The 21,888-nt window shown below is 37.2% G+C and overlaps 1 protein-coding gene across 4 annotated transcripts in view; it reads left to right on the plus strand.

Moving 5' to 3' along the window:
* The window catches only part of wasf1 (WASP family member 1), a 114,755-nt gene that overhangs the window by 39,183 nt on the left and 53,684 nt on the right, over positions 1–21,888 (plus strand). For all 4 annotated transcript variants that reach the window (XM_061900610.1, XM_061900609.1, XM_061900611.1 and 1 more), the window contains one exon: positions 19,657–19,811. In XM_061900610.1, coding sequence (XP_061756594.1) covers positions 19,679–19,811 — 133 coding nt within the window. In that variant the 5' untranslated portion in view covers positions 19,657–19,678. The remainder of the gene's footprint in view (positions 1–19,656; positions 19,812–21,888) is intronic.

Consider the following 21,888-nt stretch of genomic DNA (forward strand, 5'->3'; position numbering starts at 1 on the left):
CTTGATCATTTCGCGATATTGCCATATTTTTGCTGAAAGGATTCAGTAGAGAACATCGACGATAAAGTTCGCAACTTTTGGTCGCTAATAGAAAAGCCCTGCCTTTACCGGAAGTATGTGCGCGTGACGTCACGATTTGCATGGCTCCTCACATATGCACATTTTTTATCATGGGAGCCACCAGCAGTAAGAGCAATTCGGACCGAGAAAGCGACAATTTCCCCATTAATTTGAGCGAGGATGAAAGATTTGTGAATTAGGATATTGATAGTGAAGGACTAGGAAAAAAAAGAAAAAAAAAAGCGACGGCTCCTGGCGGCGGCAGTGTGAGCGTTTCAGATGTAATTAGACACATTTACTAGGATAATTCTGGAAGATCCCTTATCTGCTTATTGTTTTAATAGTTTTTAGTGAGATTATAAAGATTGGAAAGGCATACCTCGAGGTCGGATGGCTCCGGTGAACACGCAGTGTCTCAGAGAGAAGCCGAGGACCCAAGCTCACCGCTGCCTTTTTTGACATGACAGCTGCTGCAGGACGACGAATAATTCACGTTTTTCAGTCAGTACAGATTGGTATCTTATCGCAGTGTGTTGTTCATTACAAACTCAAAAGCAGAAGCTAGCTTACAGCTATTGCCTTAGCATGCAGTCGCAATGCGATGTGTTACTATGTTAGAAACAGTAGTAACAATAGAATATTATTCAGCATTTACCGTGGTACACTCGTGGGGTGTCTCCATCGGGATTGTTTTTCCGTCCAGTGTTGCCAAGTCTGTTTATTATATGCAACTTGTTTGCATAGAGCTGGTTGCCTGTTTCCCATGTGACATCTGGCAACACTGCTTATGTTTCACACGGAAATATTTGAGTGACGGACCAGAGAGGTCAGTGTTGACAAAAAGCGATGTGTATGTATATGTACCAAATGTACCGCTCCACCATCCAGTTTGTTGAGTCAAAACTAGGCAGATCTAATTGAAACACATCAAACAGCACTGCAGCTGCACCTTTTCAATATTTGTATGGATAAATATCTTAGTTCTGATGGTTGACGGTAGGGTTTTGTTGATCTCTGAGCAGAGCTGAAACGCACACGTAAATTGTCGAATCAAAACGTATGACCAACAACCTCCATCCATCATTCCATTTCCTACCGCTTGTCCCTTTCTGGGTCACAATAAATTAACTTTTTTATTTCTCAAACGGCATTACACATATTTCTTCTCCCCATGGTGAAAAAGCTCCTAATTCAAGGAATGCTTGCAACTTAAAAGAAAACATAAAGCTAAGAGACAGCTCGAATCCCAAATTCATAAGTTGAAGTACCACTATATTGGAGTATTTGTTGTTGTTATTAGTATTCATTAGTAAAATGTAAAAGTTTTTGTCCCCCCAGTAAAAATGTGGGGTTTCCCGTTAATCACAATGACTTTGTGTGAATTATCTTTTTGGACTTTGCATTTTGTCTCTGATGGTAGTTTTGACAGTTTGTTTGCGGCCATCTCCTTCACATCCGTATAGACGGCAAGGGAGTTCACGTAATGAAATTTTCCCTCACATTACAAACAAGCACAGTGAGCGCGGTGCGAGCGTACAGACATTTATTATTGAAATCAGGCTTTTATTATTTATGACGACCGGTTTCTGTGCGCTCAGCAGATAAAACTTCTTTTGATTCTGTTTGTTCATCAGACACTCAGCTCATTTAGACTGGCAGATACACAACCATGATTATTTAGCTGTGCACATCTCGCTGGGATAAAGTGAGCTTAATGAATGTCTATTGAAATTAAATCAATTTGGAAGAACCCACTTTGTGGACTGTGCACATTTGGTACAAAGCTCACTGTTGTACTGCTTTCAATGGTTAGTAACTGGACATAGAAAAACTTGTATCCATTATGAAGGGGTTTATTTATTCAGTTGTGGTCAAAAGTGTACAGACACTTGTAAAGAACATAATGTCATAGCTGTCTTGAGTTTACAATAATTTCTACAACTCCTTTTTTTGTGATAGAGTGATAGGAGCACATACTTGTTGGTCACAAAAAACATTCATGAAGTTTGGTTCTTTTATGAATTTATTATGGGTCTACTGAAAATGTGAGCAAATCTGCTGGGTCAAAAGTATACATACAGCAATGTTAATATTTGGTTACATGTCCCTTGGCAAGTTTCACTGCAATAAGGCGCTTTTGGTAGCCATTCACAAGCTTCTGGGTGAATTTCTGACTTCTCCTCTCGACAAAATTAGTGCAGTTCAGCTAAATTTCTTGGTTTTCTGACATGAACTTGTTTCTTCAGCCTTGTCCACACATTTAAGTCGGGACAATGGGAAGGCCATTCTAAAACCTTAATTGTAGCCAGATTTAGCCATTCCTTTATCACTTGATGTGTGTTTGGGGTCATTGTCCTGTTGGAACACCCAACTGCGCCCAAGACCCAACATCCGGGCTGATGATTTTAGGCAACAATATGGAGGTAATCCTCCTTTTTCATTGTCCCATTTACTATCTGTAAAGCACCAGTTCCATTGGCAGCAAAACAACAGGCCCAGAGCATAATACTACCACCACCATGCTTGACGGTAGGATTGGTATTCCAGGGATTAAAGGTCTCAACTTTTCTCCTCCAAACATATTGCTGGATACTCAATTTTTATTTCATCTGACCTCAGAAATTTCCTCTAGAAGGTCTTATCTTTGTCCATATGATGTCAGATGAAACAAAAATTATTTATGTATTCTTTTGACCCAGCAGATTTGGTCACATTTTCAGTAGACCTACAATAAATTCATCAAATAAAAAAACTTCATGTATTTTTTTGTGACCAACAAGTATATGCTTCAATCACTCTACCACGAAAAATAAGAGTTGTAGAAATGATTGGAAACTCAATACAGCCATGACATTATGTTCTTTGCAAGTGTATGTAAACTTTTGATCATGACAGTATATATACGTACATGGCAGCACGGTGATACAAGGGTTAGTGCATGTGCCTCACAATACGAAGGTCCTGAGTAGTCGTGGGTTCAATCCCGGGCTCGGGATCTTTCTGTGTGGAGTTTGCATGTTCTCCCCGTGACTGTGTGGGTTCCCTCTGGGTACTCCGGCTTCCTCCCACTTCCCAAGACATGCACCTGGGGATAAAATTGGCCCTAGTGTGTGAATGTGAGTGTGAATGTTGTGAATGTTGTCTGTCTATCTGTGTTGGCCCTGCGATGAGGTGGCGACTTGTCCAGGGTGTACACCGCCTCCCACAAGAGTGCAGCCGAGATAGGCTCCAGCACCCCCCGTGACCACAAAAGGGACAAGCGGTAGAAAATGAATGGATGGATGGGTATTTTATATCTAAAAAAAAGTCTGAAACAATACACATCGTCTTATAATCTTGGTACAAGGAATGTCCAAATAACTGTATTTGCTTCAATATTATTTCCATTAATTTATCATTGCTATTATAATTGCAATAATAACTCAGTCCGCAACAGTTGTATTGCAGTCCCTAACGACGACCACGACACTCAGCACTTGTTAGTTTCACTTCTTGGGTCCAGTTTCGCGAATATTTTTAGGCGACAGTGTGTCTGTCTGTTTCCACATCTCACCTGAAGAGTGTCATCACGGCACTGCAAGTGTACTTTTTGGTACAGAATTTTATTTATAATAGCGGCCTTTCTCGAGAAGTGGTTCGGGACTCGCCAGCACAAGGAGAGATTTTCATGATCTATGTCTACACTCTAGCATTGATTTTAGAATGAGACACAAACTTGCAGCTGGGTGACATACAGAGGTGGGTAGAGTAGCCAGAAATTGTACTCAAGTAAGAGTACTGTTACTTTAGAGATTTAATCAAGTAAAAGTAAGGAGTAGTCGCCCAAATATTTGCTTGAGTAAAAGTAAAAAGTATGTTGTGAAAAAACTATTCAAGTACTGAGTAACTGATGAGTAACCTGTTCGTTTAATGGTGACGGCAACAAGTAATGCACAAAAACATAAAAATAGCAATGAACAAATTCATTGCCAGGAATATTTCTTAAGCAACTAAAACAATAATATATATTAAATAATATATATTTGGTTTTACACTATATTGAATTTTTTTTTAAAAATTAATTTTACCTTTGCAACCTCGTTATACTATTGGCTAAGTTTTATATTCATAAATGTAAGTTTCTCAATACCCGACCTGTTTTTTGTGCCTTTCAAAAAGATTTAGAACTCTACATTAAAACACTCTACCTCTAACAACCAAAAAGCTGTGAAAACAATGATGCTGTGTTCCAAATGTAAGTTATTTACTGAAACTGAGTGAGCCTATATGGCTTTGCACTTTGTTTATTTTATATATATATATATATATATATATATATATATATATATATATATATATATATTGCATTCTATTTTAGTTACTTTGAATTTACAACCCCCTGGTGCTGTTTTGTACGGTTTTTATACTGTTTTGTACTGTTTTTGTACTTACTTTGATTATTATTTTCAACTGTTTGTAAATGTTGAAATTTATAAATAAATGTTTATTAAAAAAAAAGTGTGCCGTTAATCATGTGACCGCCTGGCTCTGTTTGATTGGTGAAACAGAGTCAAACGTCACCAGTGACTGCATTTGATTGGTGAAACGGAGTCAAATGTCACCAGTGACTGCATTTGATTGGTGAAACGCAGGCATGTGATAGATCCTATTTTGAAGGTCTGTCTGACAAACCAAAAAGAAACAAAGCGTGCATTAACAGATCGATAAAAATCAGCAGCGAGTTGAATGTAGATAAATGGAGCAGAGTAAAAGTAGTGTTTCTTCTCTATAAATATACTCAAGTAAAAGTAAAAGTATGTTGCATTAAAACTACTCTTAGAAGTACAATGTATCCCAAAAGTTACTCAAGTACATGTAACGGAGTAAATGTAGCGCGTTACTACCCACGTCTGGTGGTATATACACCCAGTAGAAGTAGTAAGTACAGAGGAACACATGAGCACATAATTAAATTGGGCGGAGAAATGAAGAAGTTAGATGGAGAAGTCTGTGACAAGAATGAAAAGAAAGAAAGAATCAGCGGGAAGGAAAACAAGTGACGATAACCAGATTAAAAAAAACAAGGAAGTACGACAAAGTATACATACAGTAGTCTTTTGATTTACTATAACTACGGTAAGGAATGAGGAAGGAGCAGTGTGTGTCCTATGCCTTTCTACTACCCTTTGCAACGTCATGGCTCTGCAAGATGGATTTTTCTATTGTTGTTGCAATAACAACAAAGTACAAATCCTAGCTTACATTTGGCAAGAGTTCAGAGTCGAAAGTTCGAAGCCCAGATTTGCAGGGACGTGCAAAAAGGGCTTTACTGCAAACACTAAACTCAAGCAAAATCATCTCTTTTTATGTTGTTGTAGGATTTTCTGTGCATCTGGCAGAGGGATGATAAATAGCGTCTGGTCATGTAAATCAGACAAAAGCTATGAAAAAAGTTTGAAAGAATTAGGGAGAGTTAATTGTCTTTCATGAGAAATATGCTGAAACTGATGTATGGAAGTTTTCCGTTTGAAATAGTTCAAGGCTATTTTTTAAATTGTCTTCTGGATAGATTGTGTTTGTGGAAATTAAACACAAATATGCACCTTCATCCCTTCTAATTAGCTACAATATATGACATTTTGTTGCAAATTTTGCACAAACCTAACAAAATCTCCAAAATCATGGCTTTTTTGAAAAGTCTTCTGTGCACTTAAGATGGGACTTTAAGGTTTTACTACTTATGTATAAAATACTAAACGGTCTAGCTCCATCCTATCTTGCTGATTGTATTGTACCATATGTTGAGGTGGCAACTTGTCCAAGGTGTACACTGCATACTTGCCAACTCTCCTGATTTTTCCGGTAGACTCCTGAATTTCAGTGCCCCTCCCGAAAATCTCCCGGGGCAACCATTTTCCCGAATTTTCCCCCGATTTCCACCCGGACAACAATATTGGGGGCGTGCCTTTTAGGTACTGCCTGTAGCGTCCTCTCCAACCTGTCGTCACGTCCGCTTTTTCTGCATACGAACAGCGTGTCAGCATAGTCACAGAACATATGCGGCTTTTACATGCACATTAGTGAACGCAATGCATACTTGGTCAACAGCCATACAGGTCACACTGAGGGTGGCCATATAAACAACTTTAAAATTGTTACAAATATGCGCCACACTGTGAACCCACACCAAACAAGAATGACAAACATTTCGGGAGAACATCCGCACCGTAACACAACATAAACACAACAGAAAAAATACCCAGGACCCCTTGCAGCACTAACTCCTTCGGGACGCTACAATATACACTCCAGCTTCCACCAAACACCGCCCCCCCTTTACTCCCCCCTATCTCCCGAATTCGGAGGTCTCAAGGTTGGCAAGTATGGTACCCCGCTTTCCGCCCGAATGTACCCCTCGCAACCCCAAAAGACACAGGCGGTAGAAAATGGATGGATGGCATGTGTTCTGGCATAAAATCTGCGTTCTAAGAACTCCGGCTTATTAGTGATTCCCAGAGCCCCAAAAACAGTCTGCGGGCTATATAGCGTTTTCAATTCGGTCTCCAGTACTCTGCAATGCTGGTAAATGACCAATGTTTACAGTTTTAAAACATTTTCAATGTTACTGGCTTAGGTTTAAAAAAAAAAAGCACAACCCAGTGATTCATTTCTCTTTTTTCTGTGATGATTGAGAACCGCACAAGCTGAGCTGTCTCAGGTAAATGTTAGAAATGAACTCATTGAACCTAACTTGGAAAATGTTTTAAGTCATTGTTCATTTAACTAATCTTCCTTGTTAATGTGGTGATTGTATAAAGAATGTAACATATTGTACAGATCCATCCATCCATCCATTTCCTACCGCTTGTCACTTTTGGGAAATCAATAAATACTAATAGTTTCTAGTACTAATAGTATTTATTGATTTCCCAAAAGTGACGAGCGGTAGGAAATGGATGGATGGATCTGTACATACTACTATTAATTTCTAGTAGGGCTTCACAGAGGCAGAGGGGTTAGTGCGTCTGCCTCACAATACAAAGGTCCTGAGTAGTCCTGGGTTCAATCCCGGGCTCGGGATCTTTCTGTGTTGAGTTTGCATGTCCTCCCTGTGAATGCGTGGGCTTCCTCCCACCTCCAAAGACATGCACCTGGGGATAGGTTGATTGGCAACACTAAATTGGCCCTAGTGTGTGAATGTGAGTGTGAATGTTGTCTGTCTATCTGTGTTGGCCCTGTGATGAGGTGGCGACTTGTCCAGGGTGTACCCCGCCTTCCGCCCGATTGTAGCTGAGATAGGCACCAGCGCCCCCCGCAACCCCAAAAGGGAATAAGCGGCAGAAAATGCATGGATAGTTTCTAGTAATTCATTTCAGGTGGGATATTTTTCTGTCCCACATTGGGATCATGTCAGTAAATAATTGAGAAACACTACTATTGTATTATTGTCATGACCTGTTGGGTCATGTTCTGGTGTTTCGGGGTACGGCGTGGCGAAGTTGGTAGAGTGGCTGTGCCAGTAATCTGAGGGCTACTGGTTCAATCCCGACCTTCTACCATCCTAGTCACATCCGTTGTGTCCTTGGGCAAGACACTTCACCCTTGCTCCTGATGGGTCCTGGTGAGCGCCTTGCATGGCAGCTCCCATCATCAGTGTGTGAATGTGTGTTTGAATAGGCGAATGTGGAAATACTGTCAAAGCGCTTTGGGTTCCTTAAAAAGGGATAGAAAAGCGCTATACAAGTACAACCCATTTACCATTTTCTGTATTTGTTACTTTTTCAGCGCTCCTATTTCATTTCATTTCTTGTTAGGTTTCACCACGCTGACCTGAGCACTGTTTGCCTTACCAGTCCCTGATTGGCAAGTTAAACACACCTGTTCTTGGTTACCAATCAGGCTTCCTTGTAAGCCAGCCTGCCCTTCACAGCCAATGTGGGAAGATTGTCTTTGTCACTGCATGCTTTTGTTTCTGACACTAATGAAACACTTGTCTTACCTGCACGCCGTCCTAGTGTCTGCTGCATCCTGGGGTCACGATGACGGCAGCCACGCTGAAGCGTGATAACTACAGAAAGAAAGCTTGTATAAGCTCTGGAGAAATCTGTTTCTTCTGTAGTGTACATTTGTCTTTTGCATAACAGAGCTTTTTTTTTGTTACTGCTATAAAAGAAATATACCAAAAACAAATATCCACTACAGAGGATGGCTAATGTGACATTTGAATACCTCAATTTGCAATGTCACATTAGCCATCTGTTAAACAAATTATCTAAATATGTTGGCCTGTTCTTTCAACTTCGTCATTATCTTCCTCGTTATGCTCTACTTACCTTATACAAAACTCTCTTTGAACCACATCTAAACTACTGTATTATCATCTGGTGTAACACTTTCCCTACCTACATTCACAAATTAGAATCCATGCAAAAGAAAATCATACGGGCCCTGTCATGCCCCCACTCGACATCTATTCCATAAATATCATCTCTTAAGACTGAATACAGGCTGAATCTTAGGCTCTGTAGCTTGGTTCCTATCTACCATCGCCAGCCTCCCCACAACACTCGTAACTTAGATCTGATATCAGGCAAACATCGTTTACTGGCCTGTACCGCTCGAAGTGTTGTATGCAGGGGACCAAAGATTTGGAACCAGCTTAATTAGAGCCTCAAGATGCTGTATCCATTCTCCAAATTCAAAAAGAAACTGACAACTTATCTATTAACCACCTCTCTTTAATGCCTCATGTGGGGTAGACTACTGTTGGGTTTTGCATGGTTGAATGAATGAATGTATGTATGTGTATGCTTGCTTTAGTACTATTTTCTTGTGTTTGTTATATAGCGTTGTTGTTGTTTTTGTTGTTGTTGTGCTTGCTACCATGTTTCATCATTCCATGTATATATACTGTCTTCTGGACCCCTGTCAAACGCTTCCTCCGGCTTATTTGGGGGACCCTTTTACGTACCAACATCTTTAATTGATGATATTCACTACTATTGAAATTGTTATATGGCATTGTGAATAAACTTGAACTTGATCAGGTTATCAGTGGGATAGTGGTAGTAGTCAATGTAGTTTATCAACACAAAGACATTATTGTCTAAAGTACCTCCCAGTGAACATGTACTAAATCAGTGGTTCTCAAATGGGGGTACAAGTACCCCTGGGGGTACTTGAAGGTATGCCAAGGGGTACGTGAGATTTTTTGAAAATATTCTAAAAATAGCAACAATTCAAAAATCCTTTATAAATATATTTATTGGATAATACTTCAATAAAATATGAATGTAAGTTCATAAACTGTGAAAAGATATATGCAACAATGCAATATTCAGTGTTGACAGCTAGATTTTTTGTGGACATGTTCCATAAATAAATAAATGTTTAGAATTAAGTTCATGGATCTCAATTACAATCCCCAAAGAGGGCACTTTAAGTTGATGATTACTTCTATGTGTAGAAATATTTTTTTATAATTTAATCAAATGTTTATTTTTTAACAAGTTTTTAGTTATTTTTATATATTTTTTCCAAATAGTTCAAGAAAGACCACTACAAATGAGCAATATTTTGCACTGTTATACAATTTAATAAATCAGAAACTGATGACATAGTGCTGTATTTTACTTCTTTATCTCTTTTTTTCAACTAAAAATGCTCTGCTCTGATTAGGGGGTACTTGAATTAAAAAAATGTTCACAGGGGGTACATCACCGAAATTTTTTTAAGAACCCCTGTACTAAATTGTATAAGTGGTGTCAATACTACTGTAGCCTCCTTTCTTCCGTCCTTCCTTCCTTCACAACCAACTGTAGACAGAACCCAATTATCTTGCTACTCCTTTGTGTTGCCAGCTGTTTGGACGATAACAGCTGTGTGTTGAATCATTTTTGGTAGATTGTAAATCTTTACTTTTATACAAGCTTAATACTGACTACTCTAACTTTGTGTTGTCCCAATACCAATATTTTCGTACCAGTACCAAAATTATTTTGATACTTTTTGGTACTTTTCTAAATAAAGGGGAGCACAAAAAATGTCATTATTGGCTTTATTTTAACAAAAAATACATTAAACATATGTTTCATATTGCAAGTTTGTCCTTAAATAAAATAGTGAACATACAAGACAACTTGTCTTTTATTTAGTCGCTGACATATGCAGTAACATACTGTGCCATTTTCAGTTCTATTATTTTGTCAACATTATTAATGACAAGTGGTAGAAAATGAATTATTAATCTACTTGTTCATATACTGTTAATATCTGCTTACTTTCTCTTTTAACATGTTCTATCTACACTTCTGTTAAAATATAATAATCACTTACTGTTGTTTGATACTTTACATTAGTTTTGGATGATACCACAAATAGCCAATATCAAGTAGTTAGGAGATCATACATTGGTCATAATTTAAGTCCTCATGTGTCCAGGGACATATTTCCTGAGTTTATAAACATAGTATGAATTTAAAAAAAAAGATTGTGTAACGACGAAATACAGTGGGGCAAAAAAGTATTTAGTCAGCCACCGATTGTGCAAGTTCTCCCACTTAAAATGATGACAGAGGTCTGTAATTTTCATCATAGGTACACTTCAACTGTGAGAGACAGAATGTGAAAGAAAATCCAGGAATTCACATTGTAGAAATTTTAAATAATTTATTTGTAAATAATGGTGGAAAATAAGTATTTGGTCAACCATTCAAAGCTCTCACTGATGGAAGGAGGTTTTGGATCCAAATCTCACGATACATGGCCCCATTCATTCTTTCTTTAAGACGGATCAATCGTCCTGTCCCCTTGGTAGAAAAACAGCCCCAAAGCATGATGTTTCCACCCCCATGTTGGCCATGAAAAAAACACATCAGTGGATCTCTATTGAAATAAGGAATAATGGGTTCCAGTCTCGACAAACGTCCATATTTTAGCAAAGTTTGTACACTTGGAACACAATTTAAAGTGCTACACATTACTGTATATCTAACAAACATAACAATGGGGTGATTGATCAACTTTCCATTTAATAACAAAGTGTGGTGGAATGGTCCGAAACTTAAACAGCAAACAGAGGGGTTTTAGTACAAAAGGTTTATTTACCCATATTCAAAAGTACAAGTTGGATTGAATCAATCAAGCAAAATCATGCAAATCATATCAAATATTAGTCTCCTGGCTTTTTATATGTTTCCCTCATGTGTCAAGGTCTTGTTGTTTTGCAACTGCTTGCTCCACAACAACCTTGAGTCCCTTAGTCATAACAAACAATCAAAACATTTTGTAGACTGGTTAGAGCGACCACAAATTCAACTTTCCCCTACATATGATCCTTTGGTTCTGAATAGGAAAAAAAGAAAAGAGCAGACCTCTTAAGGCTTTTTGACAGATTTTCTTTTAGGACTTCAACAGACACAAAATATGGTATAAAAGTCAGAAATTCCACTACAAAAGTCAAAACAACAATGCCTGAACTGTCCTCCTATGCAGCTGCCCTTCTGACATGCACACACACAATGTCGCTAGCCCTGTGGTGCACTCACTGTTTGAAATCACAAAACTCCATAAAATTCCACCACACAATGATTAGAATACAAATTAAAACCCACTTTATCTTGTTGGTCTAACTTGACAACTCTGTGGATACTTCCTGAACGTTTCAAACAACACTGCTGATCCATTGCTTTCTTTCGACTCGTATTGAGGTACCAAAACAAGAAAAATGTTGTAAAAAGGCTAAAAAAACTGTTGAACAGGCACAACAGCAAGCTTATAGCAGCACTCTGCTGACTGAATGAGTGAGAGAGCGATCAGCCTGCCCACAATGGATGTGCTGCCGGGCTCAAAATGGCTGCAAGGCACACGATGGATGGATAAAACATTCGTACAAGCATAATTATTCAGTCTGTCGTAAATCAAGGTTCCACTTTAGTTCATAAAACTACAGTAGTTGTTTTTGTTACAATATTAGTTATCTCGAAGTTCACTTTTTTTTTTTAATCAAAAAGCATGTTACATGATAAAATTATGTTTTTCGGGGGTCTTGCATGTAATAATTTGTTTTCAATAATTTTATTGGGGAACATTGATTTGAGCTGTGACTTTTTTGGGTTACACTCGTAAGCTTAGGTTCTACTTTATTTCTTTGTTACACATTCTGGAAAAAAATAGCTCTGTTTTGCAACAAACAAATGTCCAATGCAGAAGATGCGGTTTTTCAGAAGGAAACATGAGCCCATTGACTGAATGTCCGGAGAACGAGTAAATTCACAGTGCAATTTGTCCATTTTCAGCCGTGTCATTTGTGTTTACCAGTCGTCATGGAGAAACCTTTGTGCGTCAGATCAGAAATCTTTTTTCGTTCTGAAATTAATGACGCTTCCAGTACTTTCAGCCGGATGAGCCGTTGTGAGAAAATAGTTGTTCTTCTAATTGGTCTATGAAAAGAAGCCTTGTTTGGAAAAAAAAAATCTGTGAGGAAGAGTTGTCACGGCTTTATATTTAGCTCTACCCTCTAATTACCAGATGATTCAATTGCAATGCTGCATTTGAGTTTTTGCTAATAAGTTAAACCCATTCTCAGGATCATTGACAAATAACTACTACTTTTAACATTTGATTGTGGTCCAATCGGTCCAATACATCCCTTTAAATCTATGTTAGTCTCTTTTAAGAGTAGTAAGTGAAAAATGTGGAATAATAGTTTAAATACTTCAGTGTTTTTCGAATGGTCTTATTTTTTTACTCAAGTCAAGAGAATTTCAGGGAAAAGTGTGGGAGAAGTTAAATACAGAGGTCCAATAATGACTAATGACTAATTTAGATTACATTTTTTACCAAAAGAAATAATGACAAAATAACTGTACAGGAAACTTTATATGGTTAGGAAGTATTTTTGGTATCAGCAGAACGTTGCAGTTTTTCCCAAATAGTGAGAAAGATAACATTAATCAAACAATTATTTAATGGGATGAACAAATATATAGATTGTTTAGGCTTTCTAACCAGTTTATGCTGTGTAATGGGTAATACACCTTTATGTAAAAGTTCTATAACCCAAAATTTATTTTTAACGCTAAAATATAGTCATTTTCATTAACCATTAATTTAAAAAAATATTGTTTTATTAAAAAATGCATTTTCTAGTCATAGATTAAATCAAATTGTCATTGTAAACTGGCAACCTGACCAGAAAAAAAATTAAGGCCAAAAGAGGCCGTACAAAAGATTAATTTGTATGGGTATTTTGTGTAAAAAAATATATTATAAACTAAAATGAACCAAAATTTCAAACAAGTTTAGAGCTGCAGAGATTAATACAATTAGAAACAAGCTTCGATTTCTGTTGTTTCAATTAATCGTTCTCTGAAAGTAACTAATCCAGACAATATAAAGTTATTGAGCGTTAAATAGGTGAGGCATAGGTTCCGCACAGCAAAAAAAGTAAATCATTGTTTATTTCGTTTACTGTTCCTAATATCTGCATTGAGGCCATATAGGCCATTATGCGATTACTCGAACAAACTCATTGATTTATTACTTGATTACTAAAATAATCGATAGCTACAACCCTAAAATGTTGTCGAAATTGTCTTCATAATATATAGTTGTTTTCTCTTACGAGATAGATAGATAGATAGATAGATAGATGGATAGATAGATAGATAGTACTTTATTGATTCCTTCAGGAGAGTTCCCACAGGAAAAATAATCGTATTCATCTCATTACATCAATCACAACTTTTTATTCATGAGAACTTTATTCCTATATTTAATTTGTCTGTGTTACAAACTGAGCACAGGAAGTGAAAAAAACGTGTTAGGAATGGCTATGAAATGGAAAAGAGGTAGTACATATATATTGAAATGTGTTACCATGTTGTAACTGTATGCATGTTAAAAATAAATTCAAACTATAACTAAAATAATTTTAAAGTGTTTCTAGTTAATTTGTTAAATACTGTACAGTAGATAGTGTACTGTTTTTTATTTTATTAGATTTTAATGTTCTTTTTTTGGAAGTGGACCCTGAAAAAGGCACGAAAATACATTTCTAGTCTTCCATTTTTGGATTTCCAAGTATTTTAACAAATGCCTTGATCCATCCATCCATCCATTTTCTACTGCTTATTTCCTTTGGGGTCGCGGGGGGCGCTGAAGGCTTCTAAAAATTATACATGTTGTCTGATTAAATCTTTTTAAAATGTAAAGAATAATGCAACAGTAATAATTATTTCAAAATAAAGTCCGGATATTTGCTGAAATCTTGCAAAATATGAGGGTTTGTATAATTTTGTTAGCAGTTGCAATCCAAGAAATGTTAGAAGTTGCACTGAAATAAACCATCCTGTTAATGACATCTGCTTTTGCTATGTTTATGTTGTCATAGTGACACATTTTGAAGGGAAAAAAATTATGCAAAACACATGGAAGCAAAAGAGTCTTCCACTAGTCATTGTGCCGTGCCTATCAGTTGTTTCCCTCACCCACACGGTCAAAGCTAAGGCGTGTGAGCGCTTTCTCTTGGGGAAAGCCATGAAAAATGACAGCAGTATGCTCATGGGAGCTGCCTTGTCATATGCCATCAGTGTCTTAGGACGCCACGAAAACCTCAATGGACAAATGGCACCATGTTGGTGCTCGCAAGCATATTAAGGGTGTTTTGTGAGGAAATCTGCAGAAATCTTTGGTCATACATACATTTTGATGGATTAAATAAAGGACCAAGAGCTGTTTTACAACGTTTAGCTGTGGAATGTGAAGGGTTCCAATGGAAAAGTTAGGGAATCTTAGTTTTGAGCAGGGATTCCAATTTCCAAAACATTTTTTACCCAATTGGTTTAAAATATTAAATTTGCTATCAACAGTATGTGTGTGTGTGTGTGTGTGTGGATATATATATATATATATATATATATATATATATATATTTATATATATATACTGTTTTTATATAGTATATATCTACTGAATATATTACTGTGGATATATATATATATTATATCCCTATCGATTTTACCCCACACCCCTAATATGTGTGTGTGTGTGTGTGTGTATATATATATATATATATATATAAATATATTGCACACTCTTGGAATTCTCTCGATGAGCTTCAAAGTGAAAACAATTTCAGGTGACTACCTCCTGAAGCTCATCGAGAGAATAATGTCAAGAGTGTGCAAAAAAGTAATCAGAGCTAAGAGTGGCTATTTTGAAGAAACTATGGATGGATATGTATATATATATATATTGAGATAGGCACCCGTGTCCCCTGCGACCCCAAAGGGAATAAGCGGTAGAAGATGGCTGGATATATATACCTGTGTGTGTATGTGTGTATACTGTATATGTATATATATATATATATATATATATATATATATATATATATATATATATATATATATATATATAAGACAAATATGGGATACATATGATATCAGAATCAGACATGCTTTAATAATCCCGAGGGGAAATTAAAAATATATATATAAGTGTATTTATATATATATATATATATATATATATATATATATATATATATATATGAGATAGGCGCCAGCGACCCCGGAAGGGAATAAGCGGTAGAAAATGGATGGATGGATGGATATATATATATATATATATATATATATATATATATATATATATAATATATATATATATAGACGTGTATATATATGCATACATGTTTATATATACACTAATGTGTATATATATATATATATAGTCTATATGTTATGTATCGACAAGGGGGAAGGAGACGGCACAACAACAGGAGGTATAGCTCAATGGGTTTATTGAGTCTTTAATGAATACGTGGAGTGTGTATGTTATGGTGTGTGGATGTTAGACTATGAGTGGAAATTAACACAATGTGAATTACCGTGGGTTTGTTGAAGGTGCGTGTTGGTTGTGGCAGCGTCCAAGTCCAGAGGGGAAGATCCAAAAGGGGTTGTGATCCAAGCAAGGTCCGTGGGGCAGGAGAGAAGCGTCCGAGGTCCAAATCCGGGTGAGGGGTCGAGAATCGAGGAAGGCAATCGGAATCCGGGTGGAAGTGCAAGGCAACGACTGAGGCACGATGGCTGTGGGAACAGGAGAAGACAAAAGGACAAAATCAGGGCCAGGCACAAGGAAGGCAAAAACGGGCAAGAGAGAAAGCACAAGAGGGGAGCCAGAGACGTGAGAGCTTACTGTAACCAGGGCTATGTTCCGACGAGAAGCAGTCAGCGACGAGGCTCTTTATTCTGTCGCCTCTCATTAGTCCCAGGTGTGTCGTTGGGAGATTGCCACCGGCTGTGTCGGCGCGTGGGCGCGGTCTGCGCAACGAGCATGGGGGCGTGTCCTGCTTGGCTCACAGTGGAGCCTCTTGGTGTTCCCGCAGCAGACAGTGTGTGTGCCATGATAATATATATATATATATATATATATAGAACAAAGTAACAAAGGTTACCATCAGTAACACACTACACCGACAGGGAATCAAATCCTGCAGTGCCAGACGTGTCCCCCTGCTCAAGCCAGTGCATGTCCAGGCCCGTCGGAAGTTTGCCAGAGAGCACATGGATGATACACCAGAGGATTGGGAAAATGTCATGTGGTCAGATGAAACCAAAATACAACTTTTTGGTATAAACTCAACTCGTCGTGTTTGGAGGAAGAAGAATACTGAGTTGCATCCCAAGAACACCATACCTACTGTGAAGCATGGGGGTGGAAACATCATGCTTTGGGGCTGTTTTTCTGCTAAGGGGACAGGACGATTGATCCGTGTTAAGGAAAGAATGAATGGGGCCATGTATCGTGAGATTTTGAGCCAAAACCTCCCTCCATCAGTGAGAGCTTTGAATGGTTGACCAAATACTTATTTTCCAACATAATTTACAAATAAATTATTAAAAAATTCTAACAATATGAATTCCTGGATTTTTTTCCACATTCTGTCTCTCACAGTTGAAGTGTACCTATGATGAAAATTACAGACCTCTGTCATTTTAAGTTGGAGAACTTGCACAATCGGTGGATGACTAAATACTTTTTTGCCCCACTATATATATGTATATATATACACATGTGTATACATACATACATACATACATGCATCAAATACGACTGCAAAATTATACTTTGACAAAATAAAAGCATCTTATTGTAAGTTTATGAGCTGAAGTTTGTTTAAAACTATATTTAAACATATTATTAAAGTACATTTTGTCAGGAAAACTAATGTCAGAATGATTGCAATGTTTCCCGCAGCGTTTTGTTGTTAAGGCGGCCGCATTAACAACAAAGGGCCATCACCTAAACCAGGGGTGTCAAACTCATTTTAGATCGGGGGCCACCTGGAGATCAATCTACTCCCAAGTGGGCCAGACTGGTGAAATCATGGCACGATAACTTCAGATTGTTTTCTTTCTTTAAAATAAAACAAGCACGTTCTGAAATTGTACAAATCATATTGTTGTTGTTTTTGTTTAGTTTTTTAAAATTACCTGTTGCGGTGAATAGTATACAGGTATATACTATATTTGTCTGTATTTATATTTTCTGAATAAATGATGTGATAATGTTCATCAGTCAACTCATTGGTGTTAATTTTCAATCTATCTAGATACAAAAATTATATCAAAATCAAATTAGAGTATGTTATTAATGTAATTTCATAATTTTCCTTGACCGAGTTTGTTTTATACATATGTAGCATAATCTACAAATACACAGAACATTGCTATAAACAGTAAACACATTTAAAAAAGCTCTTTCTTTAATGTGGCCTATTTTTATGTGTATTATTTAATAATGGTGGCAGTTTTCATTAACAACTGGTGGGAGAAGCAATTGCATTTATTACATCATCCAGGTGATTGTGCGTGTGTCAGGGGGCGTATTGGAGGTTTTAACATTGTGGCCTATTTCTGTGTATTTTTTTTATGAACGGTGGCAGTTATAGTTGACAACTGGTGAGAGGAGAAATTGCATTTCTTACATCATACAAGTGATGCTCCCTTGAGGCTTTAACTTAGTGGCCTATTTTTGTGTAACTCATCCCGCGGGCCGGACAAAACCTGTTCGCGGGCCAGATCCGTCCCACGGGCCGTACGTTTGACACCCCTGGCCTAAACTAAAGTCTTAAAAAAAATGAAAATAAAACATTTTTGTTTTCCTGTCCAGCTTCTCAGGCAAATCATATAGTTGATGTAGATGCCGATATCGGCTGTTCAGATATACTTTACAAAAGAGAAGTGTAGGATACTTCTCTCGTTGCTTTATTTGTGTTTGACTTTATTAAATGTATTTATATTAACATTTGGTGCTAATCTAAAGTCTTAACAAGCTGCTATGCTTCGTACTGCCTCTGTTAGTACTGCAGAGAGCAGCACCCAGCATTGTCCTACCCACACAACCATCTGAGTGGTTATTACACGCAGAACGGTAACAGCCAATCAGCAGTGCGTATTCGGAATGGTAACAGCCAATCCGCAGTGCGTATTCAGAGCCCATGGAGTCAGTGCTCAAGGGCATAACGCAGCGGACTCTTCCCAAATTATAATAAACACCTTCCAGTCAACTACTAGTAACATCACTATGAGCCCATTGACATTATGTGAGAAGAATAGTTTATGTCTCTGATAGTTGATATAATAATATAAGTGCATGACTAAGTCTACATGAACTCCATAGTGTCCAGGGATGAACAGTCTCTCCTGTTACTAAAGTACTATTTTTTTCAGCTATAGTTACATTAATCATTAGTAATGTAGCAGCCTAGTTTCCCTGCTATCACATGTTGATAAAAATATAACATTTACATAATAAAAATCAACTACAGGCTTCCCAAATGCTGTTATAAATTAAGCATGATGAGTTGAGCATATGTCAGCATGTGGCCCCACTTTTAACTCTTGAAAACACTTATTTACAGTAAGTCATTAATTTGACTTAGTCATAATTTTGTCTTAGTCAAAATAATGACATAATTATTTTCTCAGGTAACTAGGACAGTTTTGTACTTTGTTTTTACTTTAGCTAAAAAATATCGAGGTACATAGCGTATATCGCCAACCTGTCCGCCTGTCTCGGGCGATGCCCCCTTGCCCCTGGAGAGACACCACCTTATCTAAAATATATTCTGGGGAAAAAAATGAATGTATATATATATATATATATGTATATACATATATATATATATATATATATATATATATATATATATATATATATATTCCACATCAACAACATGATTTGCCTTAGTGGCTGGACAGGACAGAAATGTTTTTGGGATTTTTTCGACTTGGGACGGCCTCGCGCGCTGGACCGTAGCTTGGGGACCCCTAGTGTAGACCGAATGACTTTGGGAGATGGATGGAGCAAATACAACCTTCTTCAAAGAGTAAATATTAGTTTAAAAAGTGGGTTTGTTTAAATGTTCTGCCTCAGTCAAACTTTACAGGCTGTTGTTCTTTTTCGCCTCTTATGGTCATTAATGTCCTCTTTATAAAAAAAAAGGCTTCTATGCACAAAAACTCCCTTCTCTTATACACCCTTCATTTTGATAGATATGATCAATAAGTATATTAATGCTTGTCCTTCAACTGCCTTTTTCATGTATAGGGGAAGGCGTTGTAGCAGAAGCATGCCGCTGGTGAAGCGCACCATCGAGCCCAGGCATCTGTGCCACACGGTGCTGCCCAGGAACATCAAGAACGAGCTGGAGTGCGTGACCAACATCTCCTTGGCCAGCGTCATCCGCCAGCTCAGCAGCCTCAGTCAGTATAGCAAATGTTACCCGATCATGCAGTTGTTAATTATGGCTACACCGCTTGCCATTAAGATGACCGGCTAATCTTTTATTTGGTGATACGATGTGCAGAACGGTGCTTAACACTATTTGCCATATAATTGAAATGCTCCATAGTTCGAATGTCTGCAAATTAACTATTGATTTTGAGATAAGTGCGCTATACATTATTAACATGTGACAGTGCCCACTTGTTGCTAGGCAGAATTCACTGCTCGAGCATGAATAAAAATAACATGTTCACTTAAACTAGTGGGAATGAATGGCGATACATACAATTTGGTAACTGAACCACTATTCTGTATTACTTGTAAAAAACAATTATTGTATAATTACTATGGACATTTCATTTGTGAGAAATTATCTAAAATATATATTTTTTCTTTTAATGGATTTTTATGTAATAGGTTTTAGTAAATTTAAGAATAACATTTTTATTTTTTATTTCAAAACTATATTACTTAATTTTATTGAATAGTAGAATAAATTAATAATCTCATTCAATACAATCATTACTACTAAGTGCAAAACACATTATTTTTAATAATGATAATAATAATTGTTACTTATTAACATCATTATTATTATTGATTAAAACAAACCTAATTATTTAAGGACATTTCAGAAGAGGTGGCAACTTGTCTAGGGTTTACCCCGCCTTCTGCCCGAATGCAGCAGAGATAGGCTCCAGCACTCCCGCAACCCCAAAAGGGACAAGCGGTAGAAAATGGATGGATGGCATTTCAGAAGAATAAGGGCTCCAAATTATCAATCAATCAATGTTTATTTATATAGCCCTAAATCACAAGTGCCTCAAAGGGCTGCACAAACCACGACATCCTCGGTAGGTCCCACATAAGGGAAAGGAAAAACTCACCCCAGTGGGACGTCGACCATGATGACTATGAGAAACCTTGGAGAGGACCACATATGTGGGGTTGTCCCCCCCCCCGGGGACCGAAAGCAATGGATGTCGAGTGGATCTAACATGATATTGTGAAAGTCCAATCCATAGTGGATCTAACTGTGAGAGTCAAGTCCAAAGTGGATCCAATATAGTATTTAATGTTTTATAATAATATTTCACCTAATATATAATATTAATACCAATAATAATAAAGATATATTACTTTACAATTATTATAATAAATATCCTTATTATTATTAACAATAATAATGTGATTTTTCCAATCAATGATTGTCTTGATATTATAGTAATTTTTAATCGATGAGAGATTTGTAATTTACTTTAAAATGTGTAACTATACCCAATATATCCATCCATCCATTTTCTACCGCTTATTCCCTTTGGGTCGCTGGTGCCTATTTCAGCTACATTCGGGCGGAAGGCAGTGGTACACCCTGGACAAGTCGCCACCTCATCGCAGGGCCAACACAGATAGACAGACAACATTCACACTCACATTCACACACTAGGGCCAATTTAGTGTTGCCAATCAACCTATCCCCAGGTGCATGTCTTTGGAAGTGGGATGAAGCCGGAGTACCCGGAGGGAACCCACGCAGTCACGGGGAGAACATGCAAAGAAAGATCCCGAGCCCTGGATTGAACCCAGGACTACTCAGGACCTTCGTATTGTGAGGCAGACGCACTAATTCCTCTTCCACCGTGCTGCCCATTATAGAATAGAATAGACTAGAATTAACTTTATTGTCATTATATTTGCATATAACGAGATTAAAGACTCCAACTAAAGGTGCGGCAGTGGGAACAAATATGGGGTGAAATAAATGACATAAGAGGTAAAAAGGAAAAACTAACAATTGAAATAAACAGACTACTATCCAATAAAAATAATAAGCAATCCTGTACAATATACAAAACACTATAGAAGTACAAAATACAAAATACTGTACAATATACAGAACAAGACAAGAGTACCAAAGTAATACCCAATATTACTGTGAATTAATTCTCAATGAGAATATTTAAAAAAAATGCAAATATCAGTTATTTCAAGAACAAGTTTTATTCCTACTAGTTACATGTATTTTTTATTTATTATTATTAGAAATATATTCTA

The sequence above is a fragment of the Nerophis ophidion genome, linkage group LG05, assembly GCF_033978795.1.
Source record: "Nerophis ophidion isolate RoL-2023_Sa linkage group LG05, RoL_Noph_v1.0, whole genome shotgun sequence".
NCBI classification, from domain to species: Eukaryota; Metazoa; Chordata; class Actinopteri; order Syngnathiformes; family Syngnathidae; genus Nerophis; species Nerophis ophidion.